Source organism: Passer montanus, unplaced genomic scaffold (genome assembly GCF_014805655.1).
Source record: "Passer montanus isolate IOZ18808 unplaced genomic scaffold, ASM1480565v1 scaffold17, whole genome shotgun sequence".
In the NCBI taxonomy this organism is placed as follows: Eukaryota; Metazoa; Chordata; class Aves; order Passeriformes; family Passeridae; genus Passer; species Passer montanus.
The window spans coordinates 2,523,407-2,545,674 of NW_024364270.1; the positions used below are offsets into that span (position 1 = coordinate 2,523,407).

Here is a 22,268-nt window from a genome sequence, read left to right on the forward strand (position 1 = left end):
TGAGACAGAAAGAAGCTGCAGCTCATTTACACTGAGAAAGCAGAGCTGGAGCTTCCCTTTCAGGTGGTAAGTGACCAATCAATCTGATTATAATTTTATTTTTTATATTATGAAAACTCTATGCAACAAGCCTCTACTATTAGAGACTGCTGTCACCACAAGTGCTGGCAGCAAAACCTGATGATGGGAATGAATGAACAGAGCCAAGGACTAAGCAAGAGGAGTTGCGTTTCTAGTATAAACACCTATAGGAGGTTTAAGTAAAAAACCCATAAAGCTGGCTCAGAGCTGGTATCCTTTTTCAGAACCCCTTTGATAATCAGGGCAGGCTGCTGTGAGCAGCTGGCTGGAGAGGAGTGTGGTAGTGCACTTGTGCAAGCAAGGACAACATTTACATCCATCTATATTCATGGCACAGCGTAGACTCTTAATAGCCTTCCTGCCAAACCTTGCTTAATAGTCCATTTGGAGAACCTGTGGATCAGCTTCATTTATAAAAGTTTGACGTTGCAGTCTGCAGTGGGAAAGAGATTGAAAAAGGAAAGTGCTATTTCCCGAACTTTGTGTTTCTGTGCCTTCTTGTCTGCTGTGTCATCAAGTTCAGCTATCAGCTCTCAGGCTCACATCTTGTTCTACCTAATTGCCTGTGATAAAGATGATAGAATAGAACTCTAAGTATTGCTTATGGTACTTTGGCACCAAAGAATTTGTGTTGCCACAGTGGGTAATGCTGGGTAATAACCAAACTTTATTTGCCCAATAAATATATTTTTTTGAATCAGTGGCCTTTCTTGCAAAACTGCTTGGAAGAAAGCACTTAGTGTGAGCCTTCAAAGGTCAATACCTTCCTGTTCAAAGCAATTCCTGTGTGTGATAGCTGTCATCTTGCTTGTCTGTTATCCCTGTCCCTGCTGTGCAGATGCTGGTTTTGGGGCTGGCCAGAACACTTTGCCCTGCACCTCAAAAATGTTAAAATTTGACCAATTCCCATTATGTCCCTTCTTAATTAAAAAGGTAAAAATAGAAGCTGCCTTCTCACTTGTAGATATTTAATTTCTTTAATTTCAGATTAGTTTCCTCCTCTACTCATGGAGACCTTGCAGACTTTGATGCCTTGGGGGTACTAAACAGGACTTTACCCAAGATCTCCAGGACTTAACCAAGCCAGTGATGAGATGTTGCCTTAGAGGGGGGCCACAGTGCACCCAAAGGACCCCACCCACCCTCTTCTAGATATTGTACATTGCATGATGGTACCCAGTATTAATCCGGACTAGCCCTCCGCCCAGCAAATCTCCGGGGTCAGATAATCCCGTTGCAATCTGTCCTTTTCCACCCCCGGAGGGCCCTGAATTAGGTCAGACAGGATTAAATTTGCATTTTATTTATCTTTATTTTTTTTTTCCCCGTGCTGTTACACGCGCAGTCAGCCTCGGAGGAGGCGGGGAGGGAGGCGGGGAGCGCGGCGGCTTTAGCCGATGGCAGCGGCTGATGCCCGGCGGCGGATGCCAGCGGCAGCCGGGCCATGGCGAGGAGCCGGGCGGCGTACGAGTACACGGAGGCGGAGGACAAGAGCATGCGGCTGGGTTTCCTGCTCATCGCCGCCGGCTTGCTCTCCCTCCTGGGTCTGGGCTGCTGCTGGCTTCGCCCGGCGCTGCAGGAGCGGGGCGGCGGCGGCTCCGCCAACTGCACGGTGCTGGCGGTGCGGCAGCTGGGCGAGCGCTTCGCCTGCACCTTCTCCTGCGGGGCCGCCTGCCGCGGCACCGCCCGCTACCCCTGCCTCCAGGTGCTGGTCCGCACCTCCCGCTCCTCCGCGCCCGCCCTGCTCCATGAGGACGAGCGGCAGCTGCGCACCAACCCCAAGGTGAGAGCCGCGGACTCCCCCTCTCCCAAACGCGGGCGGTGGTCCCGCCGCGGCGGTCTGCGCCCTGTCACCGCTCCCGGCGCCCGCCCTCTGTTCGGTGCGGGGATTTCTCTTTGGGGAGGTCAGCGGTAAGTGAAGTGGGGGAGCATCCGTCCGAAATGCCGCTCTGCTTGTTGCTGAGCTAAAAGTAGTGTATCTCTGTAGTGTGTATCTATAAACACTGTGCATCTATATTTATGTGTTGTGGTTATATCGATATCATCTCAGGGAAGGTTTAGGCTCGGTACTAGGAAAAGGTTCTTCACCCAGACGGTGGCTGGGCACTGGAACAGGCTCCCAGGGAAGTGGTCCCAAAGCTGACAGAGTTCAAGAAGCGTTCGCTCTCAAGCACATGGCGTGACTCCTGGGGCTGTCCTGTGCAGGGCAAGGAAATGTTCTTGAGGATCCCAGTGGGTGCCTTCCAGTTCGGGATGTTTTGTGATTCTGTATAGCATAGTATAACAGGCTGTGTATAATGTATAATATACTATATAGTGCATTACCCTGTACATCACACTATACTTAGTATGACACTTGCACACACAGATACAGACACACAGACACACTCTCGCACTTCGCGCCCGTCCGTCCCGCAGCCCTTGGCGGCAGCGCAGGGGCAGCAGCGGCGGCTCCTCCGCGTTCCCCGGCCCGCCGGAGCCGCGGGAGGCCGGTGGGGAGAGCAGGAGGAGCTGCTGGTGCCGGCGGGAGCTGCTGTGCTGCCCACCGGTGGGTGCGGGCACGGCAGTGCCGCTCCCCAGAGAGCACGGAGGCGCGTTAGTGGAGCCGCGGGGCGAGGGCTGCACCTAAACAAAAGTTTCCCCCGTGCTGTTTGGATTCTTAAACTCCTCCGTCACCCGCACGAGAAAGGACCAAATGAAGAATTTGTGAAAGTTTCATCTTCCAGCAAACTGGGGAAGTCTGAAGGTAAGGTATGACTTGTGCTTTCTATTTCTCTAAAGGCAGTTATTCTGCCTTTTTTTTTTTTTTTTTTTTTTTTTTTTTTTTTTTTTTCTCTTTCTCTAAAGGCAGTTATTCTGCCTTCTTTTTTTTTTTTTTTCTTTTTTTTTTTTTAATGCTGGGTGAATGATGTGACAGCACACACCTGAGTGGAGGAGATCTTATTAAGTAGTTTGAAAAAGAAAAAAACCATATGTTGGAATCCTCCTACTCCTGAAAGAACTTGAAATTAGGAGTGTACTGGAGAAGGAAATTTCAGCTCTTTGACTGAGATGTGGATGCAACACAGTGCCAAGGGCCGTGCTCAGCACGATGCAGGGGTCTGTTTGCAGGGGCTGGGAAGCATGCTTGGCTGTCCAGCTGGGATGTGCAGCCTCACCTCTCCTCTAGTCACACTTGTGCTGGTGTGCTCCATCCCTTGGAAGGCAGGTTAAGTTTCACACTCAGGGTTTGAGGGTTGCTTTTGTCCCCACCTCTAGTCATACTTGTGCTGGTGTGCTCCATCCTTTGAAAGGCAGGTTAAGTTTCACACTCAGGGTTTGAGGGTTGCTTTTGTCCCCCTTGGCAGCTGGGAAGGGTGGTCAGGGTAAAAGCCAGCAGAGTAAGTAGCAGGATGGTAAATCTGACAGGATTTGGATTAAATTGTTGGCACCGCTCAGAAGTGATGAGTGATTGAAGCTGCAGTGCTGGATGGAGCCTGATCACAAAGCAGATGAAATGCTGGCCTGGGAGGGAGCTTTACAATCTTTTCCTGGGGGTGCTGCTGCCAGGCTCCCTGTGCAGAGAGCTGTGGTGGCAGAGGTGTGCCAGGAGTGCCCTGGCTGTCCCAGCTGCAGGACTTCCCTAAACATCTCTCCACTTTCAGGTGGGCAGGGAGGGGTTGGTAAAATGCAGGAGAAAAGCCACCCTTTGGCTGGGGGGTGAAGGTGACGTGGCTCTGCAGAGGGTGCAGCGTGGCTGTCCCCGAGCACGGCCCCACGGCTCTGTTGTGGCCATCTCCAGCAAGGATGGGAGCTGGCAGATGGAAAGTGGGAGATGGGAGGTGGGTGCTGATTGCCTGGGCTCAGCAGCTCTGGCAGAACCCACAGTTCAGCAGCAGCTTTCAGACTGGACCGTGACCACAATGCCTTTCTGAGTAGCCCAAGAATTTTGTTCTGTTTTTACTTCTTGAGCTTGTTTTCTCTGCCTTTCTGGAAGTGTGGTGGGAAGAGAAGGATTGCACCTGCCCAGGGACTGAGTTGCAATTGCAGGGAGGCACTCCGAGCTTCAGAAGAAATGCCTGTAAATGTCACTCAGAAAACTATTTTTATTTAACAATTAATTTCATGTTAACTCTACATAAAGAAAACAGAGCTGTTAGCAGTGCGTGATACTTTCCTGCTTTTACAAATATAATCTCTTTTCTTTACCTTCCACCTTGCATCTCTACATGTGGGCTGTGTACCCTAGGATATTGATTGCTGAGGATTAAATCTGATTTACCAGATGTGACCAAGCAGAAAGGATGCATTTTTTTGATGTAACTGTATTCTTTGGTAGTAATTGAATTTATCTCAGTGGAAAACTGTGTAGAAAAAAATGTGCTTTAATTCTTTTCCTTACTTTAAGAAGCTTATGTAAAACAAATACAAAATAAGAAGAAAAATTGGTTAGGTCTCTTAAGGAAAACATACTGAAATCTGCATCTGTTTATTTAGTTTTCCCTTTTTTTCCCTACTTTAATGTCTTTGGAGCCAGTTATACTCTCCTTTAATTTTTGATTTAAAGTCTTGCTGTCTTTGAAGGCTTTCAGGATTTTATGCTGAAATAGTTAGAGCCACAGAGTAGGAATCTGCTGGATTTAATGCTCAGGATCCCGTACGTATTTATGAACAAACACTTAGAGAGCTGCTTAACCCTTCCTGTTCCCATCACATTTTTGCACTATGCTTCCTTGTGTTCATGCACTTAGACATACATACAACATGTTAATCAGTTCCAACTAGCTAGAAGGGAAGAAGAAGACCAATTTTGTTTTGAACATTTTTAAAATTTTACTTTCTTCTTAGGTGCTCCTCTCCTAGGGTAGCATTTTTTCCCTGTAAGTCAGTAGTGTACAAAAGGCATAGTTCAGGCTCCTTACAACACACAAGAATAATAAATCAGTTGGCGGCTTCACTCCACCCAAAAATCCCCAGTGTATTTGATTAAAAATCTTCAACTTTCTGTAGTAGAGCAGGCTGACATATAAACATATCACTGATATGAATGTCTGCTCCAGTGAAGAAAAATATTTTTCTAGATGCAGGAAAAAGAAATTTCTTTTTCTTCTCTTGCTTTCTAAGATAATCACATCATTGTACAGCCCAGGATTCATTTTAGCTCTTAAAAGATTATATAGCTGGGTCAGAGATAATCCAGGAATGTATATAAAAAGCACTGAACACGATTACATTTGTGTTCAGTCTGAGTGATCAGTGGATTTTTTTTTTTTTTGATTGCTGTCTCAGAAGAAGAAATTTATTGGAGTGACTGTAGCCTTTCTTCAGCTGCCTTGATAGCAATAATAATCTCTGAGATAAGGCTTAAGCAGGATTAATTCCAAAGTCAATTTGTCGCCATTCTCTCCGGCCATGGGGTACCTTGGTGGTGCACACAGGGACCGGGCCACAGCTGTGCCTGGGGAATGCAGGGGAGGATGTCAGCTGCTAAAACATCTGCTTTCTGGCTTTTTAGACATTTCCCTTGTTACATCTGCAGTTACGCACAGGGTTGGAAGGAGTTTCTCCCTGTTCTGCCAAAGAAACTTTTGGGAAATGACTGGTAAGACAGATGTTAGCAGCTGTGCAGCAGGACCAGGTTCTCCCATCCTTGTCCCCAAGCAGCTGCTGCCCCTTGTCTGATTCCACACTGCCCGTGCTCTGCCACACTTCTCTGTCTAATGGCCCCACGTAACAAATGGTGTGCAGTCATCTCTTCTGTACACTTGAAAATAGAGTGGGGCTTAATTTTTGGACTCTCTTAAATGCGACCCATGGCAGAGGAGGTTTCATAACAAAATATAACTTCACCATAATTTTGTGAGAGTCTGGTGCCTCTGTCTGGTGAAGCATTCAGATCTGTGTTTGGGCTGGTACCTGTGACAGGCAGACTATGCAGATGCTGCCTTAGCAACTCCTCTGGAAGCGGGCCCAGGGGCCATGGATAAACCCCACCACCCACTTGGCCCACCTGGGGCACCACTCCCTGCCTCGAGCCTCTGAGAGGGGTCATGGGTTTGATCACTCCAACGGGTTGTGCTGATGATGATCATTTGCACTGACAGATGCAGGTGCTCAGCTCCAGTTCCCTCAGGACACTCAGCTGGGAGGGGGCAATTTTTTGTACTAGTGGAGAGTCCCCCTGCTCATGGCCTGCCCCAGTGGGATGGTTGTGGCAGTGCTTCCTTCCTTCACGCCAGGAAGGTAACCCAGCAGGGCATGCAGATACACAGAGTTAGGGGAAGCTCATCTATTGCTTGGTGTGCTGGGGTGACCCTCAGGTGGGCAGGGGAGAGGAAATATAATGAAAGGCTTGTGGGTTGAGATAAGGTCAGGGAGAGATCACTCACCCTTTATCATCATGGGAAAAATGAACTTGACTCAGGGAAATTAATCTGCTTTATTGTCAATTAAATCAGAGAAGGGTACTGCATAAATAAAATCAAATCTAAAAATGCCTTTCCCCTACTCATCTTTTTTTCCTGAGCTTAACTTCACTCCTGATTTTCTTCACCTCCTCCTTCCCACCAACATACAGCACAGAGGGACAGGGAATGTGGGCTGTGGTCAGTTAATCACACATTTGCACTCCTTCCTCTTCACACTCTCCCTGCTCCAGTGTGGGGTCTCTCCCACAGGGGACAGTCCTGCATTACCTTCTCCAGTGTGGGTCCTTCCCACAGGCTGGAGTTCTTTAGGAAGTGCTCCAGCATGGGTGCCCCACAGTCCTGCCAGAAAACCTGCTCCAGCCTGGGCTTCTCTCTCCACAGGATCCCAGGTCCTGCCCGGACCCTGCTGCCATGTGGGCTTCCCTCAAAGCCACAGCCTCCCCTGGGCATCCCTTTGCTGTGGTGTGGGGCTCACCAGGCTGCAGCTGGATCTCTGCTCCAGCAGGTGTTGTAGGGCTTTGCCCACCAAGCAAATGGACCATGCTCTGAGCCATAGCTCACCAGGAGCCAGGAGGATGGTCCTCCACACGTCACTTGGAAACTGAGTTTGAAATCCTGCTCCTGAATTACTTTGCTTTGTCTTCTGTTGGGCTGAATTGCTTCTATTTTGGGCCGGGATGTCTCGTCATGTTCGAAACTTTCTTGGACTTGCAGTCTATCAGGTCTGGTGTTTTTTATTAAAAATGTGACTGAATTAGGCAAGAATTGATCTTTGAAAAGGATGAAATTCAACCTGGAACTTAAACCACAGTCAAGAATTCGTGCATCTGTTCTTCCCCTGTGATATGAAGAATATCTGCCCTCATTAAGTGCTCAGAAGCACCAGGAATCTTCCCAGCACCTGCAGGGACACTGAAGTGGGAGCATGCAGCAGCAAACACACATACAAATCCTACAAAACCTTGATGTAAAGATGTATTGGCTATTCACTGACATTTTCACTGGTGTACTAGCTTGCTTTCAGTTGGCATTTGTTTATGTTTTGATGCCAGTATTTCATGCCATGTCTTGTAAGGGAGGACTACAGATTTAATGTTTCAGAAACTGCCTATTGCCAAAGTGGAAATTATTTCACATCCATCCATCAAGTCACAGCAGCAAAATTTGTGAGGATATGATTCCCTTTTATCTGCCTGCTGAATCTGCTTTGGAGGGTGATGGAGCTGGCCAAGCCGAGTGCCCTAGAAGTGTGCTTGGGAGGCTGAGTAAAGAGAGATCCACCCCCTACATGGGGGAAAGGGACAAAAAAAGGGACCTTGGCTTGCTGGGGACTGCGCTGGCATCCTGGGGAGGCAAACAAGCTCCAGTGCTTGTGCAGCAGCTGATAATGCTCACGCTGGGATTGCACCTTGGGTGTTTTCTGTGGCTCAGGGCCTTTGTCACACTGAGTTATGTTTCAGGGTGGCCCCTGGGATTCATATTTGGACAGGGACCATTCCTCTCTTCCAGACTGTTAATCCTCAGCAGGCAGAAGCAGTGAAGCCACATCAATTTACGGTAAGACCCCAGGTGTCCCCTTTGTGTCTTCCACATGAAGATAAAGAGGAAGAGGTAGGAATGTATCCAGCATGCTTTCTGTCAGCTGTGAATATGTGTGCAGAGAATGGTGTGAAGATTGAGTTATGGAAAGCATTCACTGTTGTGACCAACTTCCCTGTGTCCCTCCTGTAGGTACAGGCAACACTCCCATACACTCTTGATTTGGCACAGGAAAATACAGCAGTGCTGCTCAGAGAAGCTGGCTGTGGGCCCCTTTACATCTTCCAAACCAAGACAAATCCCTGCCCTGAAAAACTCAATTCTTAATATCTTCATGTTGAGCTAACAGCATGGGGACTGATGGGAAAAAAAAAGTGAAGTGCTCTGTGATGAAATGTCCTGGGGGACTGCTAAAGCTTGATACTTCTCTGTTCAGATGGACATCCTTGTGAAGAGAGACCTCTCTGGCTGTTCCCAAGCCTGAAACTCAGGATGGGGCTAACCAACAGTTCAGCAGGTTATGAACTTAGTGAAGGATTCAAGTGATATTTGGTGGGGTGGAAGGTCTCTGAAGGATCCAGAGAAAGTTTAACCAGGACTGCTGGGGCGGTTGCCCTTTCATAGGAGAGGACACCAGCAGGCTGAGCCAGGAACAGGAGACATTTCAGAGGATAGAGGAAATATGTTACTGGAGCCAGTACCACAGGAAGAGGAGTTTTGAGACAGCTGGATGTGTTTAGGCAAAATAATATCCATTGGCACTTAGCTGGTTTGTCTAGTTATTAATTTGCTGTGCTGGCTAAATAGTGTCTGGTTTGGGACCTCTTTCTAGAGCCCCTAAAAGCTGGGGGCTACCTGCAAGTTGGGGGCTGGGAAGAGCAGCATGGTGACCACAGTCAGATGTAGGCAGTGAGTGCACAGCTCCTGGGATATGAGCATTTCCAGAGCAGGAAATGCTCCATACAGGAAAACAGAGGGGAGGATGTTGGAAATGCTGGATCCTGAGCCAAGAAGGGAGGAGGGGACCTGCTGGGAAGCTGCAGCATGTTGGCACTGTCAGGGGGTCAGGGCAGAGCCAGCAGTGCTCTCAGGTGTCTTTGTGCCAAATTTGCTGACTCTGCCCAGCTGCTGCACAGATGTGTTTATGCACTGGGAGTGTGGAGGAAAAAGGGGAGTGTTCAATGCTTCCAAAGTGGACAACCAAACCAAAGATTCTGCTGACCAAGGAATATTATCTAAGATGGCAATAACAGTGTGTGACAAACCCTGCATTCTGGTTTCTGAAGCAGAGTGGTGTTGCTGCTCACTTCTGTCTTTCATCAGCAGCAGTGGGACAACCCTTGTGTAGGGTCCTGTGAACAGGGAACTGAAGGGAGCTCTGTGCCATGGTAACACCAGCCAGGAGTCCATGTGGAAATGGAGATCCCTGCATGTGGAAAAGGCAGGTTTCAGTTTGGAAGCAGCAAAGAAGACCTTGCAGATTCTTTCATTCTGGAGCATGCAAAACACTGGCAGCAATTGCAGATGCTGACAGATGTGGTCAGATTTTACATGATCAGGGGAATAAAATCCCGAGATTTCTCCCGTGCCCTTGGAATGGGAAATCTTCAAGCTGTTGTATGATGAACGTGGTCCTGTGGTCTGTACATCTTAGGTATAGTGTGTAGCTGGGGACAAGCTCCTGTGAAACCTCAGCAGAAGGAGAGGAAGCACTGGCTAGGCACAGTGAGCCATGGTGGTCTCTATTCTCATGTCAGAGAGGGTGTTGCTCTCCTTGCTGTTACTGCCTCCAGGACACTGTGGAGAAATTCATGCTGTGATCATATGTGGGCTCCCCTTTAGGGGTTTCCCACACCCTTCACCTCCTGCTTCCTCATCCTTCTTAGGAAGGCTTTTTAGCTACCTTCCCAGTCACATTTTTTCTGTTTGCAGCTCCCAATTTTAAAGGAATTACAATTCAGTGTGTTCAGTTCACTTGGCATCCGTACGTCCTGCAGGGTGGAAAACCTCTGTGCTATGGGAGCATCAGCTAAGCTGTGTTACTCTGTGTGGTTCAACAGCTCCTGTCATGATCTCCTGTGTGGATGCCTGCTAAAAATGAGAGGGATTGTGCTTGGACACTGACCTCTGATAGTGCTGACACTTGATTCAGTGCACTGCTTGTTTTCTCTTTAACTGCCTGTGGCTGGGACCGAAAGGTGGTGTGTCAAAGACTTGGAAACAAGGGGGGTGTGTGTGTGAGACCCAACTGGGAGCCTCTGAAAGCCCAGTCCCAAGGGCACCAGGCTAGGGGAGGGGTGTCCCTTGATCTCTGGGCTTTGAAGCAGAAGTCTGAAGGTGAGATCTGCAGGTAGCTCAGCTGGATGCTCAGCTCGCCTTGATTTCTGCACAGCACAAGCAGATGCTGAATCTTTTTGCTGAAGCAGAGCTGTGAACCTTTTTTCTTGTTTCCATGTGTTGTAACAGTGGAAGAATATCTTCTTTTATCAGTGGATATTAGCCAGATATCCCATCAGCTGGGAAAGCTTGCTGGACTCTTTGGGTTATTTATTAGCATGATACTTAACTAAACTTGTGATTACATGCCTCACTGAAAATAGAAAGTTATTAAAACCCAATCCATGCAGCTGGCTAGGAACACCTCAAAATGAAATTATCATTTTCACATTCATCAGGCCAAACCCCAAGATGTTACGAAGTGGTTTGGTTTAAGAGTGGAACAAACATGGCAAAGCCTTTATTTTCTTTCTGAATGCTACAATATTCTTTTCCAGTACCCACACAAAATAATTAGCAATTGCAGTGAAGTTCAGCTAATATTTTCTGTTTCTTTGGAGCTTTTTTAATTATTCTCAATCCATTTCAGTCATGCTGGTATCATGAGGGAAAAACAGAGAAGTGATGCCCTGCGTTCTTGAGCACAGCAGTAACTCTGTTTTGCAATGTGTCTTGGCAGTGCTCATACATCCCTCCCTGCGCCAGAGACGATCAGGAGAACTCTGAGAACGTCACGTACAAGCAGAAATACTGGAAAGAGAAAGTGGGTTCTCAACCATTTACGTGCTATTTTAACCAGCACTTGAGGTGAGTAATCTCCATTTGGCTAGGCGGGAGTGCTTATGCATCTGCTTAACAGCTGTCCATTGGTTCTGTTTGAAAATACACATAAGTGCATGCATATGTGCATACACACAGAGACCCCCTCCAGGGCAATGTGGTTTATCACACAGAGCTCAGTGCAGAGCTCTGCAAGACAGCTCTACTGATGAAAAGCTATACGGAAAGGAAAGGAGTATTTTTACCACTTGAAGTAAAAATATAAAACTGTGAGAAAAGTTTTCCTTAAAACATGCAATTTTTATAGCAAAACGTATCTTGGCTTTTAACACTCCGATGGCAGATTTTTGGTGTGGATATTAACATTCCTTTCCTCCACAGGAAAGAAACCCTACTGTGTTCATGGAAGAAAAGGGGAGATCAGTAAATATGACAAACTAACTCAGCTGTTGTGTTCATAGAGAATGAATGGATCAGATATGTGTAATAAACAGCAACAGAACTGCCAGCTTTCATACATGCTTGCAGAGTAGAAAGCTGTAACCGAAAGCATCTCCCCTTCTCTTTCAGTTCTTACTTTTACTGCCAGTGTTGATGTGACTTCCATGTGTGTAAGAGTGATGTGTGGTTTCCTTCCTTCAGTAAACAGAAAGGGAGGGAGTCCTTTTCCTCTCTCTTTCTGATGGTGATATGCCAGGAAATAAAAGGTAGCGTGGCTGCAGGAGGAGGTTAGTCCTGTCCCACAAACACTTGAAAGTTAAATAGATGAGGGACTAGCTCATGACTTGCAGGCACAATTCAGGGCTCAGTGTGGGAGTGCTGGCACCAGATGTTTAAGTCAGAAAGACAATCAGGAGGAAAATGGATGGCAGGTGGAGAAATGCCTGACTCTCTGTGAGTGTCCTGCTGAGTGCCTTGGGGATTTCAGGGTTGTCCTAAGCTGGCTGTAATAGTTGTCTCCCTGAAGAGACTGTAGACCCAGCCAGCATTGCTGCCCAGGATGTTTGTTGTCCCTGGCTAACTCTTTGCAGAGGGACACCACCAACATTTTGTAGCAGAACTTTTTCTTTTAGAGGGGAAGAAACATTGCTTACAGCATGCAGAGGTTAACACTTAGGGCACTCTGAATGATGGCATCAGATCCATCAGGGACCTTCTTGGGAGTCCTCTGGTCCACAGGGAGCCAAAGCTTGGATCTGGTAACCAGAGGCCAAGTTACGATTCTGGTTTTTCTGGGCAGGCAGGTGTTGTCTGTTCCTTGTACTCCTGAGAACTGGGACTTGCAGACCCACTGCCCAAGTGAGCAGGAGAGTCAGAAACATGGGATTGTCTGCAGGAGAAGCCATGGCTAGGGTGCAGCTAAACTGGTGTGGAAAGGATGATGCAAAAGGTAACTGTGTGACTTTTTTGGCAGTGGAGAGAAACAGAAGCCTTTTATCTCACCCCAAAGTAAATGCCTGATACAGGTCAGCTGCCCAGAGATATTTATTTCTCTCCTGTAAAGGAATTTAGGGTGGTAGGTGTCCAGAGCTATGGGAGCTGATTCTCACATTACCTTTTGGTGAAGCAAAGACAAAGCTTTTCTGCAAAGGCTGCATGCTGCCTAGCATCTGACATTTATGTAAGCTGGCACTGAAAAATTGTGCAGCACTCAGGAAGGGTTTTTTCCCCTAAAGATGCTGAATCCCATACTGCTAAAAGTTCTTGCCAGCACAATGGCTGCCTTGAAACACTGGCTTTTGCTGATCATGCAACAATTCATACACAGGATAAGAGAGGCTCCCTGCCAGAGGTACTAGAAGACAGTCTAAGCCGAAATGTGTACGCCATCTATTTTCTTCTGGAGATAGCAATGAGCTTTGGGGGATAAGTTCTGCTGACTGGGAATGTGCTTGCTTGGGTATACTTTTAGAGCAATGATGACTAAGCAGCCTGCAAAGCAGTGAAAAGAAATCAAACTGAGGGAGAAATCTGTTCCCTTCAAAATAGAAGTGTGCATGTTTTCTGACAGTATTTTTTTCACTGTGTGGATAAGCTAACTGTTCTCAGTCTGTATAAAACGTACAGTAAATAGTTCCTTAGAAAATGTAATATTTGTAATATTAATACTCCTTTGAAACAGCAGAATAAAAGTCTAGGTAAATATTCAGGCAATGAATGAACATCTTCTCCTCTTCATCGAGTTTACTCAATTTTCATTGTCAGAACTGTTGCTGCATGCAGGGTGTACTGTTGGGTAACTTCTCCCTTTCAGTTTGGTGGGTTCAACATGTTACTTTGAAAAAATAAAAAAAAGGGGCGCCATCCTTACAGTTCAAAGTTAAGCAAAAGGGATGAGAAGCAGACTTGGCAATTTCAACCATTCTTAGTTACTGTAAAGCAAACTGCCCAGCAAAATTAGCTGCCTGACATTTGTCTTAGGGAACCAAAGTACAGCTTATCCCGGAGCTCAGTGCTTTACTGAAGAGTGAGTTTTTGCTTTGCCACTGTAGGCACTTAACTTTAGTGTTCCACTCTTCTCTGACAAGCTTTGGGACAAGGGTTCCAGCTGCATGGGCAAGTTGCTTTTCAGGATCTCTGGTGAAGGTGCCTGTCTGTTGGCATGATGATACCCCAGCCTGAAGGAAGCCCAGCACAGCAGAAACCAACCTTCAGTGTTTCAGACGCTAAAGCAAAGGACAAATTCAGGTGAAGTTCTCAGGCTGTTGCCAAAGGTTTGAGAGGGCACTGAGCTCTAGGGCTTTGGCGTTCTGGATCTCACACCCGGTGTCCCAGGGCTCTGCAGTTGTGACCTCATGCAAACAAGGGCCACAGCTGCATGCAGGAACAGGCAGGATGGGGAAGATCCTGTCACTTTATTTCTTCATGTTCCAGGTGTCACTGACATCCATGACAAAAACAAAAAAGAGAGAAACTAAGATTGCCATGAGCTGAGACCTCACTCTCTCATGCCATGTCATGCCATGCAGAGCAACCTGTGTCATTTCTTATTAGTGGCTGATTTATATGGCATTATTGCTTGCTAACTCTGGGTTTGTGCCATACACAAGAACACTCGGTGTATTCTTTGCTGTGGCACAGCAGATGAGCCAGCCATGCTTTAACCTCTTCTGTGTTTGCTGCAGGATGCTGTCCACAAATTCATCAGAGATTTGAAGAGCAAACCCTGTCAAGTGATTAGTGACAACCTGTATGTTGTTGGGGTGCCCCGCAGGGTTCCCACTTATCTCAGAATGATTATGTGTGTTAGCCAAGGGTGCTCAGGTAGTAAGGCTGCTCATCCATAAAATGTTGGAACATAAATCTTGGTTTGCTCTGTTACTTCACAGTTTTCTAAATTAATTCCCTCCACCTGGGGAGCAGCACTTGGGCCCGAGGGGGAAAGGACTTGACTGTCAGTAGGACACTGTGCTGCCTCTGCAAGCAGCCATCCAGCTGGGGATCTCTGCATCTTGCAACAGTAAGGGAAAAGTGACTGCTTGTCAGAGCGAAGGGATGTGAATATCTGTGGGAAAAACAATCAGTGTATTGCAAACGTCTTTAAATCCAGATTGTTTGAATACAAAAACATTTGTAAGGCTTCCCTTCCTGCGCCTCCACTTCTGTCAGCTCTTGTTGTGCAACATTAGGTTCACAGTTTGGTTCATAAGTGATGACTGAAATGTTTATGTGCCTGTAACCTTTTGGTCCTACATGACATTTTGGTAATCCCTGTACTGCAATTCTCCCCATGATGTTCAGTAATTGCTCTGAAGGCTCTGGTGGAGGCCTGTTTTATCTGGTGTCTGAACTACCTGGCAGAACCTAACAGGGATGTGTTGTGTAATGCAACTAATCCACTTAGCCCTGCTCAAAGCTCCACAAGGGTCTAGCCTTGAGCTGAAAGTCCTGCTAAAAATAAGTCCTGGTCTCACCTTTTAGCAATGAAAACAAAATTCCTTCCTCCTTGTCTGTTCAGTGAAAGAGAAAGCAGTGTTTTCAGGGTTAAGGAAAAGGCTTCTTCAGGTTTGGGGTTTTTTTTTCAGTTTGTTTGTTGTTTCACCCTGGGGCTGCTGCTGGGCAGTGGTGGTGCTGCACAGTGGCCATCATGTTCACAGCAAGAACCAGCTCTGAATGCCTGAGCATGGCTTGCAATCGCTGCACCCTTTTGTCCCACTAGGTCTCTTTCTTGCCTCTGCTGGTTTTTTGTGCACAGATAACTGCTGTTAGGGTTTTGGGTGCATCCCCTCAAGAGGCTTTACATTTACTGGAAACCTGAATGGCAGCATTGCTGGAAAGAAGAGACTGCCAGTAATCAAGCTCAGGGTGAATATGCACAACCACTCTGCGAACATCTTTCAACTGATGTGTTATATATATATATTTATATATAAAGCCACAGACCAAAGATGGGTTTATTGAAAATACTGTTCTTACAGGAGCAAGGCAACAAATTTAATTATATCAGCTGATTTTCATAGGGAAAAGAAACATGTTTCTAGGCATGATGTACCTCCTTTGGGTTCAACATCACTGCCTCAGCACCAGGGGAGTGATGCTCTTAGGCTTTCCAGCCAAGACAGGTCTTTACCATGAGAAGTCTTCCCCTGGAGACAGAGCACCTTTCCTTTTCTGTTTCCAAGTAAAACAACGAGCCTTCAGACTGTGGGAGCAGGCAGGTCACCTTTAAAAAAGTAGCATGAAAAGTCAAAACTGCTACCTTTGCCAAGCAAACCCAAAGCAGTTACATTGCTGTGTTCCAAGTGCCACAGAACCACAGAATACTCTGAATTGGAAGGCACTCCCAAGGATCGTGGAATCCAGCCAATGACCCTGCACAGCACCATTCCCGAGAGTCACTCCGTGTGCCTGACAGCATTGTCCAAAGGCTTCTTGAGCTCAGGCAGGTTTGGTGCTGTTCCACTGCCCTGCAGAGCCCGCCCCAGTGCCCAGCCACCCTCTGGGTGAAGAACACTTTTCTAATAGCCAACCTGAGCCTCCCCTGGCAAAGCTTCATGCCATTCCCTTGGGTTCTGTCACTGGGCACCACAGAGAAGAGATCAGTGTCTGCCCCTGCTCTTCCCCTTGTGAGGAAGGAACTGCAATGAGGTCTCCACTCAATCTTCTCTTCTCCACACTGAACAAAGTGACCCCAGCCACTCCTCATACAGCTTCCCCTCAAGGTCCCTCACCATCCTCATGTCCCTCCTTTGGGTGCTCTCCAACAGCTGAACATCTTTCTTATATTGTGGCACCCAAAACTGCACACAAGAATCAAGGTGAGGCCACTCCAATGTGCAGGGACTCTTGCTGTACTTAAAAGTAGCCATAATACCCATCTATACCCAAACCTCAGCTCAAAACTTACTTAAAGGCTTTGTCTTTGACCCTTTTCTAAAAGGGAAATTCTTTCAAATTACTATGCCATAATCACACCTATCATGAGTGTTTGACATACATCACTGTTACCTTTGGTACCTGCGTTTTTCAAAACATTTAAGATTCAGTCTAAAGGATATCTTACTTTCCCCAATCACTTTCTTTCCTTTAGTTGAACCCAATTTTCTACGTTTTTGCTTGTCCTTTATTTTTGAACTAACATTTCCTCTAAAAAAACCCTTAAAATTCAATGTCACTAATAAGTCCAGAGCTGTGAAGTTTGAGTGTTGCCTACTTATGGCTTCCTTGCCAATTATCACTCTGTTGTTCACTGGTGATGATACAGTAACAGTGGGGGAGCAGGCTTATGCCTCTTGTGAGAGGATTTCTCTGTTCAGGTGCACAGGTTGGTGAGTTTGCACCCATGAAGTTAATACTGCTTTGTTCAATTTGTAATCTCCACCTGTGCCTGCTTATATAGCTGGAGGATTTTGGTTGCACAGAACTAATGCATTCCACTACTGAATACACATGGGATTCTTTTGATATCTTTTTATGCTGCTGAATTTCAAATTTTATATAGCTGAGCTGCTTACAATCAGAGTTTTATTCTGCTCCTTACTACAGAAACAAAGAGAGACATATGGTGCTGGCCTTGGGGACTTTCAGGCTGGCACAGTGCAGAGGATTCTCCACACAGCAATTTTGGGTGAGAGACCCCGAAATGCAAATGCAGGTGTAATTAAATCTGGCATCAGGTGTAGGTTGGCAGTCTGGCTCCAGTAGCTCCTTAAGGATGGATAAAGCTCTGCAGACTTGCAAGCATCTCCATTCAATTTCTCAGTGAAGGAAAAGGAATTCCTTCTTTCCTCAACAGAGAATTTTTTCTGGGGGCTCCTTTCTGATCAAGACAAAACTGTCGTGGGAGAGACAGCACAGACATTGAAGAGGTATCTGCTCCTAAGTGCCAGCATGTTAGGAGACCTTGATTCCTGGGACATTGCTGGATGAGCCTGGTTTGCCAGGACTTTAGGCTGTGAGGTTTGCTGCTCCAAGAAGTGTCAGGTGGCATTGGTGAAGCAACATGTGATGGGAGTGTTCAAGGTGAGTGAGGACCAGCATCAGTGAAGACTTTAGATATTTTTCTAGCTGGAGAAAGTTCTCTTTCTCTCCTTTGCAGATAGTTTTCCAGCAGACTGCGTGTCTCTGGCTGTAGATGGGAAAGCAAGAGCAAAGTGCAAATACCACGAGACTGATTTAATAACTATTAAACTGCAAGGGAGAGCAGAAAGAGCCAGAGCTGAGGAAAATCTGCCATCACATTTTGCCAACAACCTCCCAGACTTGGAAGAGGCAGATAGACAGCAGATCTTTCAGACATGTGGCACAGCTAAATTTCCAAATGTCTCAAGATGCTTCCACTGCAATTCTCCTCCTCCCTCCGTTTCCCTTTGGAAGTGACAAACCTGTCACAGCCCCACCATGACTGTGCATTAGATGCTGCTGGTGGAGGCAAGGACGTTCAGGCCTTGGTGGGAGTCTCACCAAATTGTCCCTGTAGGAGCCTGCTTAGGCACTGCTGAGGCACTGCTGTCTGCAGCCCCAAATCACAGCCTGTTGCTGGAACAGCCAGTGCTGGGAAGGAGCTGACCTGGGAGCCTTGGCCACCCTGGGGCAGGCTGCAGTCCTCGTGGGGATAGATTTCTTGCAGGCTGCTGCCTGCCAGTGCAGCTGGGCTAACCTGGGCCACCAGCAGTCCAGTGCTGAGGACAGGGACCAGCTCCCTACCCAGACCCAACCACAGCCAGGGTTTGCTTCATCAGGAGCCTCCAGGTAGCCCCATGGACACATCAGTTCTCAAAGCTAAAAGCGAAGCTTTAATTACTGTTTAGATCCATTTCACAGGGCCTGATAACATTTGAGGTAGATATGTATAAATGCTGCCTGGTGTTATGCTTTTGCCAGAGTGGTTTTGCAATCCACAGTCAGTGTGATACTGTACCTTTCATGGCTGTTTGTGATGACCATATTCAGAGGAAGATCTAGAGCACCAACATTTTCTTTTTTTTTCTTTTTAAATCCAAGTGAACTTGTTAGCCTGTAAACACTGCAAGTGGAAAGCTCCCACAGTCTGCCGTGAGTACTGGTGATAAAAAGGCAAATGCAAGCAGTGAATTAAATAGTCCACTTAATCATTTTCTAACACTTTGACAAATAAATCGCCTTTACTCTTACCATGTTAGAAGACTCCTACTTACGAATTGACGGTGTTGTGTTGATTTATATTTTCTCCATCTTCTGCTCCCCCTTGCACAGGCCGGATGACGTGATGCTGAAGCGCACCCACGACGAGACTGTTCTCTTGCACTGCTTCCTCTGGCCCGTGGTGACGTTCCTGGTCGGAGTCCTCATCGTGGTCCTGACCATCTGTGCCAAGAGCTTGGCTATCAGGGCAGAGGCAATAAAAAAGAAGAAGCATTTGTGAGCGGCAAGGCTGCTTGTGGAAAAGCAAAACCTGCAAGAAGGTCTCAGGTGGGGCAGCTGGACACACCTGCAGGTCTGCGGGGCACCCAGCTGCAGCTCCTTCCAGGCTCTGATCTGTGGTGGAGTAGCTCTTGTCTCAGGACTGTTCTTGGGAGATTGCCCCATGAAATGCCTGCTAATTGCTTCTTCTGCTATGGCACTAAATAAGTATATTTTACCAAAAAAAAGGAGAAAATTTACACTGCACCAACTATGCTGTGTGCTGTTAGTGCTGAAAAGCAGCTACCCAGAAACTGAGACAGTTTATGAAACTCCCTGATGATGTCGCTTTCATCTCCACAAAGTGATCTTTGCTAATGTTTAATATTAAATATTTAAAATATTTACTTTAGATAGAATATATTTCCAAAAGAATAAAATGGTATTGTTTTGGGGGTTTTATCTTTTGGAGAGGTTTTCAAGGTTTTCTTTTTTTTCTTTTTTTTTCCCTTTTTTTTTAAGCTTTAAGGCAAACAGAACATTGTGCTGGTTAGTTTTTTCCCCCACTCTGTAGAACTTAATTTTGAAGTTCAAACTTTACCTTCTGTCTAGACAAAATCTTTTATTGTCACCCATTCACTGTGATGAAATGTAGAAATCTCTCAGAAATACTTCTAAAAAAATGAAATAGTTATTGGAAAATATGATTAAATACTGGATCTAACTTTATTGCCTCAGTGGTATTCAGTCCCTACAGTTTTTCTTGTCCCCACTCAGATACCCTCTTCACAAATACTCCAGGCTGTAAGGGGCAGGGATTTTACAGGAGTATGATTTACTGCATCTTGCCCAAACAGTGGAGTGCCTGGGTGCTGCTGAGGAGAGCCTGTGTGTCACTGGTGTGGCTCACAGCACCAGAGAGGGACGTCAGCTCCTTGCAGGGCTGTGGGTGATCGCTGCTGAGCTGCTGTCCCAGGACACCAGCTCCATGAAGGCTGCCTCCGAGGGGATGCTCCAGCAAACACGGGGCAGTGTGGCCCTGCAATCTTGCTGGGTCTGCTTCTCTGCTTGCTCCAGCCCCTTCTGTGTGTGATGGGAGAACCAGCTCTGGTCCACGTGCTCAGCACAGAGAGTTCCATATTTCTGGCAGTCTCCCAGAGCACATTTTAGCCTGCTGTAGTCAGGGGCTGGGGCCAGAGCAGTTTCATGGCACTTGTCACTGCCCCCCCGGGACCAGCTGTGCAGCTTGGCAGTGCTGGGGTGCAGCAAAATGGAAAAGCCATGTGGCTAGGCCAGGAAAGTGAGTGATTACTGGCAGAGCACTTTAATCTACATTAACTATTCTGCAATTCTAAACATACTGTGCATTATACTAATCTCTGATATTCTTAGTATTATGTGTAAATACCTTGGGGGTCGTTGTGATTTTAACACATAGCAGAAATATTTCCTGAGGATGAGAAAAGTTCTAGATTTGAAAGTCTGAAAGCTTAGTTGGCACAAGGCATGATGACAAACCTGCTTGTATTGCCCAGTATCCTTTTCAGATTAATTGTATTGTGTGTTTTAGAATTGATTTCCATAAGACCTCCTGTACACACTGTGGTGCCCAGTGACAAGGGTGATGCATGGCAAGGGCAGCAGAGAGACTGGAGGTCATCCACTGCTTCCCTTCTTACTTGCTGTGTCACTTTTGGAGTGTCCTCTGGTGCCAGTCCACACTGGGATAGCTGTTCCCTCAAAGCAAGTTAAGGAGATATGTTTGTTGGGGTAGGAACTTGGTGCTCCTTGGCACATTACTCTGTGTGAAAGATCCAGTTGGCATTGGCTGCATCTGTTCAAGCACCTCCAGACCTGTAGATGAAAAATACCTCTTGTAAGAAAAATTTCCAATTCTTTGTGTTAAACATCACCATTTTGAAGGTGCCTGCTGACAACTCACTCTGGTACCTTCTGTCTCAGCCTACTGAAAAGAGCAGTGCTGTCTGCTGTCCAGCTCACTCTGGTACCTTCTGTCTCAGCCTACTGAAAAAAGTATTGCTGGATATACTGTGTGCAGAGGTTGTGAGCTCTCAGCTCTCAGGGGAAAGGCTGCAAACTTCTGAAAGGGCTGTCCTGCAAAGGAGACTGCGTTTTGTTTCACTCGTGTCTCACTCCTGGAGCAGTGCTGGATATACTGGGTGCAGAGAGGTTGTGAGCTCTCAGCTCTCAGGGGAAAGGCTGCAAACTTCTGAAAGGGCTGTCCTGCAAAGGAGACTGCGTTTTGTTTCACTCGTGTCTCACTCCTGTGGCCTTGTTGCACCCACTGTGGTTCTCTTGCCTCAGCAACCCAGAGAAACACTGCATTGTGTGTCTGATTTGGGGGTTTGGTTGCTATTTTTTAATATATATATTATTTGCTCCCACTCTGCAAATCACATAAAGCTGCACGTGGGGTGGTTTGGTTATCTAAGTAAGGCAATGCCAAATTCTCTTCATTTATTTCTCTTTGGTTGCTTCTTGCAGTTAAGAGGAATAAGCCTGATTTTCTACATACATTCGTCCTTTGTTTTCCCAAGGGAGAAGGAAATGCACGGTGACACAGATTCATCATGAAATTTTAAACCAGTAGCTTGGGGCTCACAAATCCAGATTAACAAAATCCTCTCTTTCTTTGCTCCAGAAGCTTTTGTGAGTGAATCCTACAGCTGGTTCTCTGAGCAAAAGGAAGGAAGAAAATTGAGCGGATGTAGCTCACTTGATTGGCAATCATATATTTAAATCTGTTGGAAATGCCTTTTGCAAAGGCCTCTGGAAGAAAGTAATGGCTACAGAGATGATATTAAATTGTTTTGCTGAGAGATTAATACCCCTAGTTAAATATCAAAGTTGGTATCCAAAGACCAGCAGCAGGTATGTGCCTGGCATGGCAGTATGGGCTGCTAAGGGGAAAACTCAAAATCCTAACATTCAGTCTTCTGTCTCATCCCATCCCTCACTGATTTAGAAATGTCCTTGTAATCCCTGTACTTGATTGTGGAAGCTGAGGATTTCCCTCTAGCAGATTATGCACTGATTTCTTCCTTGGCTTTGCAGGTTTCCAGGTTTTGTGGTGTATTCTCTGAAACATGCTTGCAGCCAGAGCGGCTGCTTTTCCCAAAGCCATCTGCAGAGTTGGCTTTTGCATTTTATTCAATATTTATATGCCATTGCTTTGAGGAATTTTGTTCTGGCATGCTGTCTACTGCTCTACTTCAGTAAGACCTGCCTTCTCTTTCATGTAGTGCAATTAAATCAATTTGTTTACACAGTATCTCTGTTAGTTTCTTACCCTCATTTTAAAAGTTGTAGTAATAGAAGCACTTTTTGTTGCCTTTTTCCTGC

General features: G+C 46.4%; 1 protein-coding gene across 1 annotated transcript; it reads left to right on the plus strand.

The window, feature by feature from the left end:
* The first annotated feature begins 1,470 nt into the window (after positions 1-1,470).
* On the plus strand, positions 1,471-19,352 carry KCNMB4 (potassium calcium-activated channel subfamily M regulatory beta subunit 4). Its single transcript, XM_039703882.1, has 3 exons — positions 1,471-1,864; positions 10,984-11,111; positions 18,759-19,352. The coding sequence occupies exons 1-3, from the start codon at positions 1,526-1,528 to the stop codon at positions 18,925-18,927; spliced, it is 636 nt and encodes a 211-aa protein (XP_039559816.1). The 5' UTR covers positions 1,471-1,525; the 3' UTR covers positions 18,928-19,352.
* The last annotated feature ends 2,916 nt before the right edge of the window (positions 19,353-22,268 follow it).

Bases quoted from the DNA above. Each gene is read 5' to 3' on its own strand.
- KCNMB4 (XM_039703882.1), top strand. From the start codon at position 1,526: ATGGCGAGGAGCCGGGCGGCGTACGAGTACACGGAGGCGGAGGACAAG. The intron at 1,865-10,983 runs GTGAGAGCCGCG...GTGTCTTGGCAG, and splicing joins AGCTGCGCACCAACCCCAAG to TGCTCATACATCCCTCCCTG. The intron at 11,112-18,758 runs GTGAGTAATCTC...CCCCTTGCACAG, and splicing joins TATTTTAACCAGCACTTGAG to GCCGGATGACGTGATGCTGA.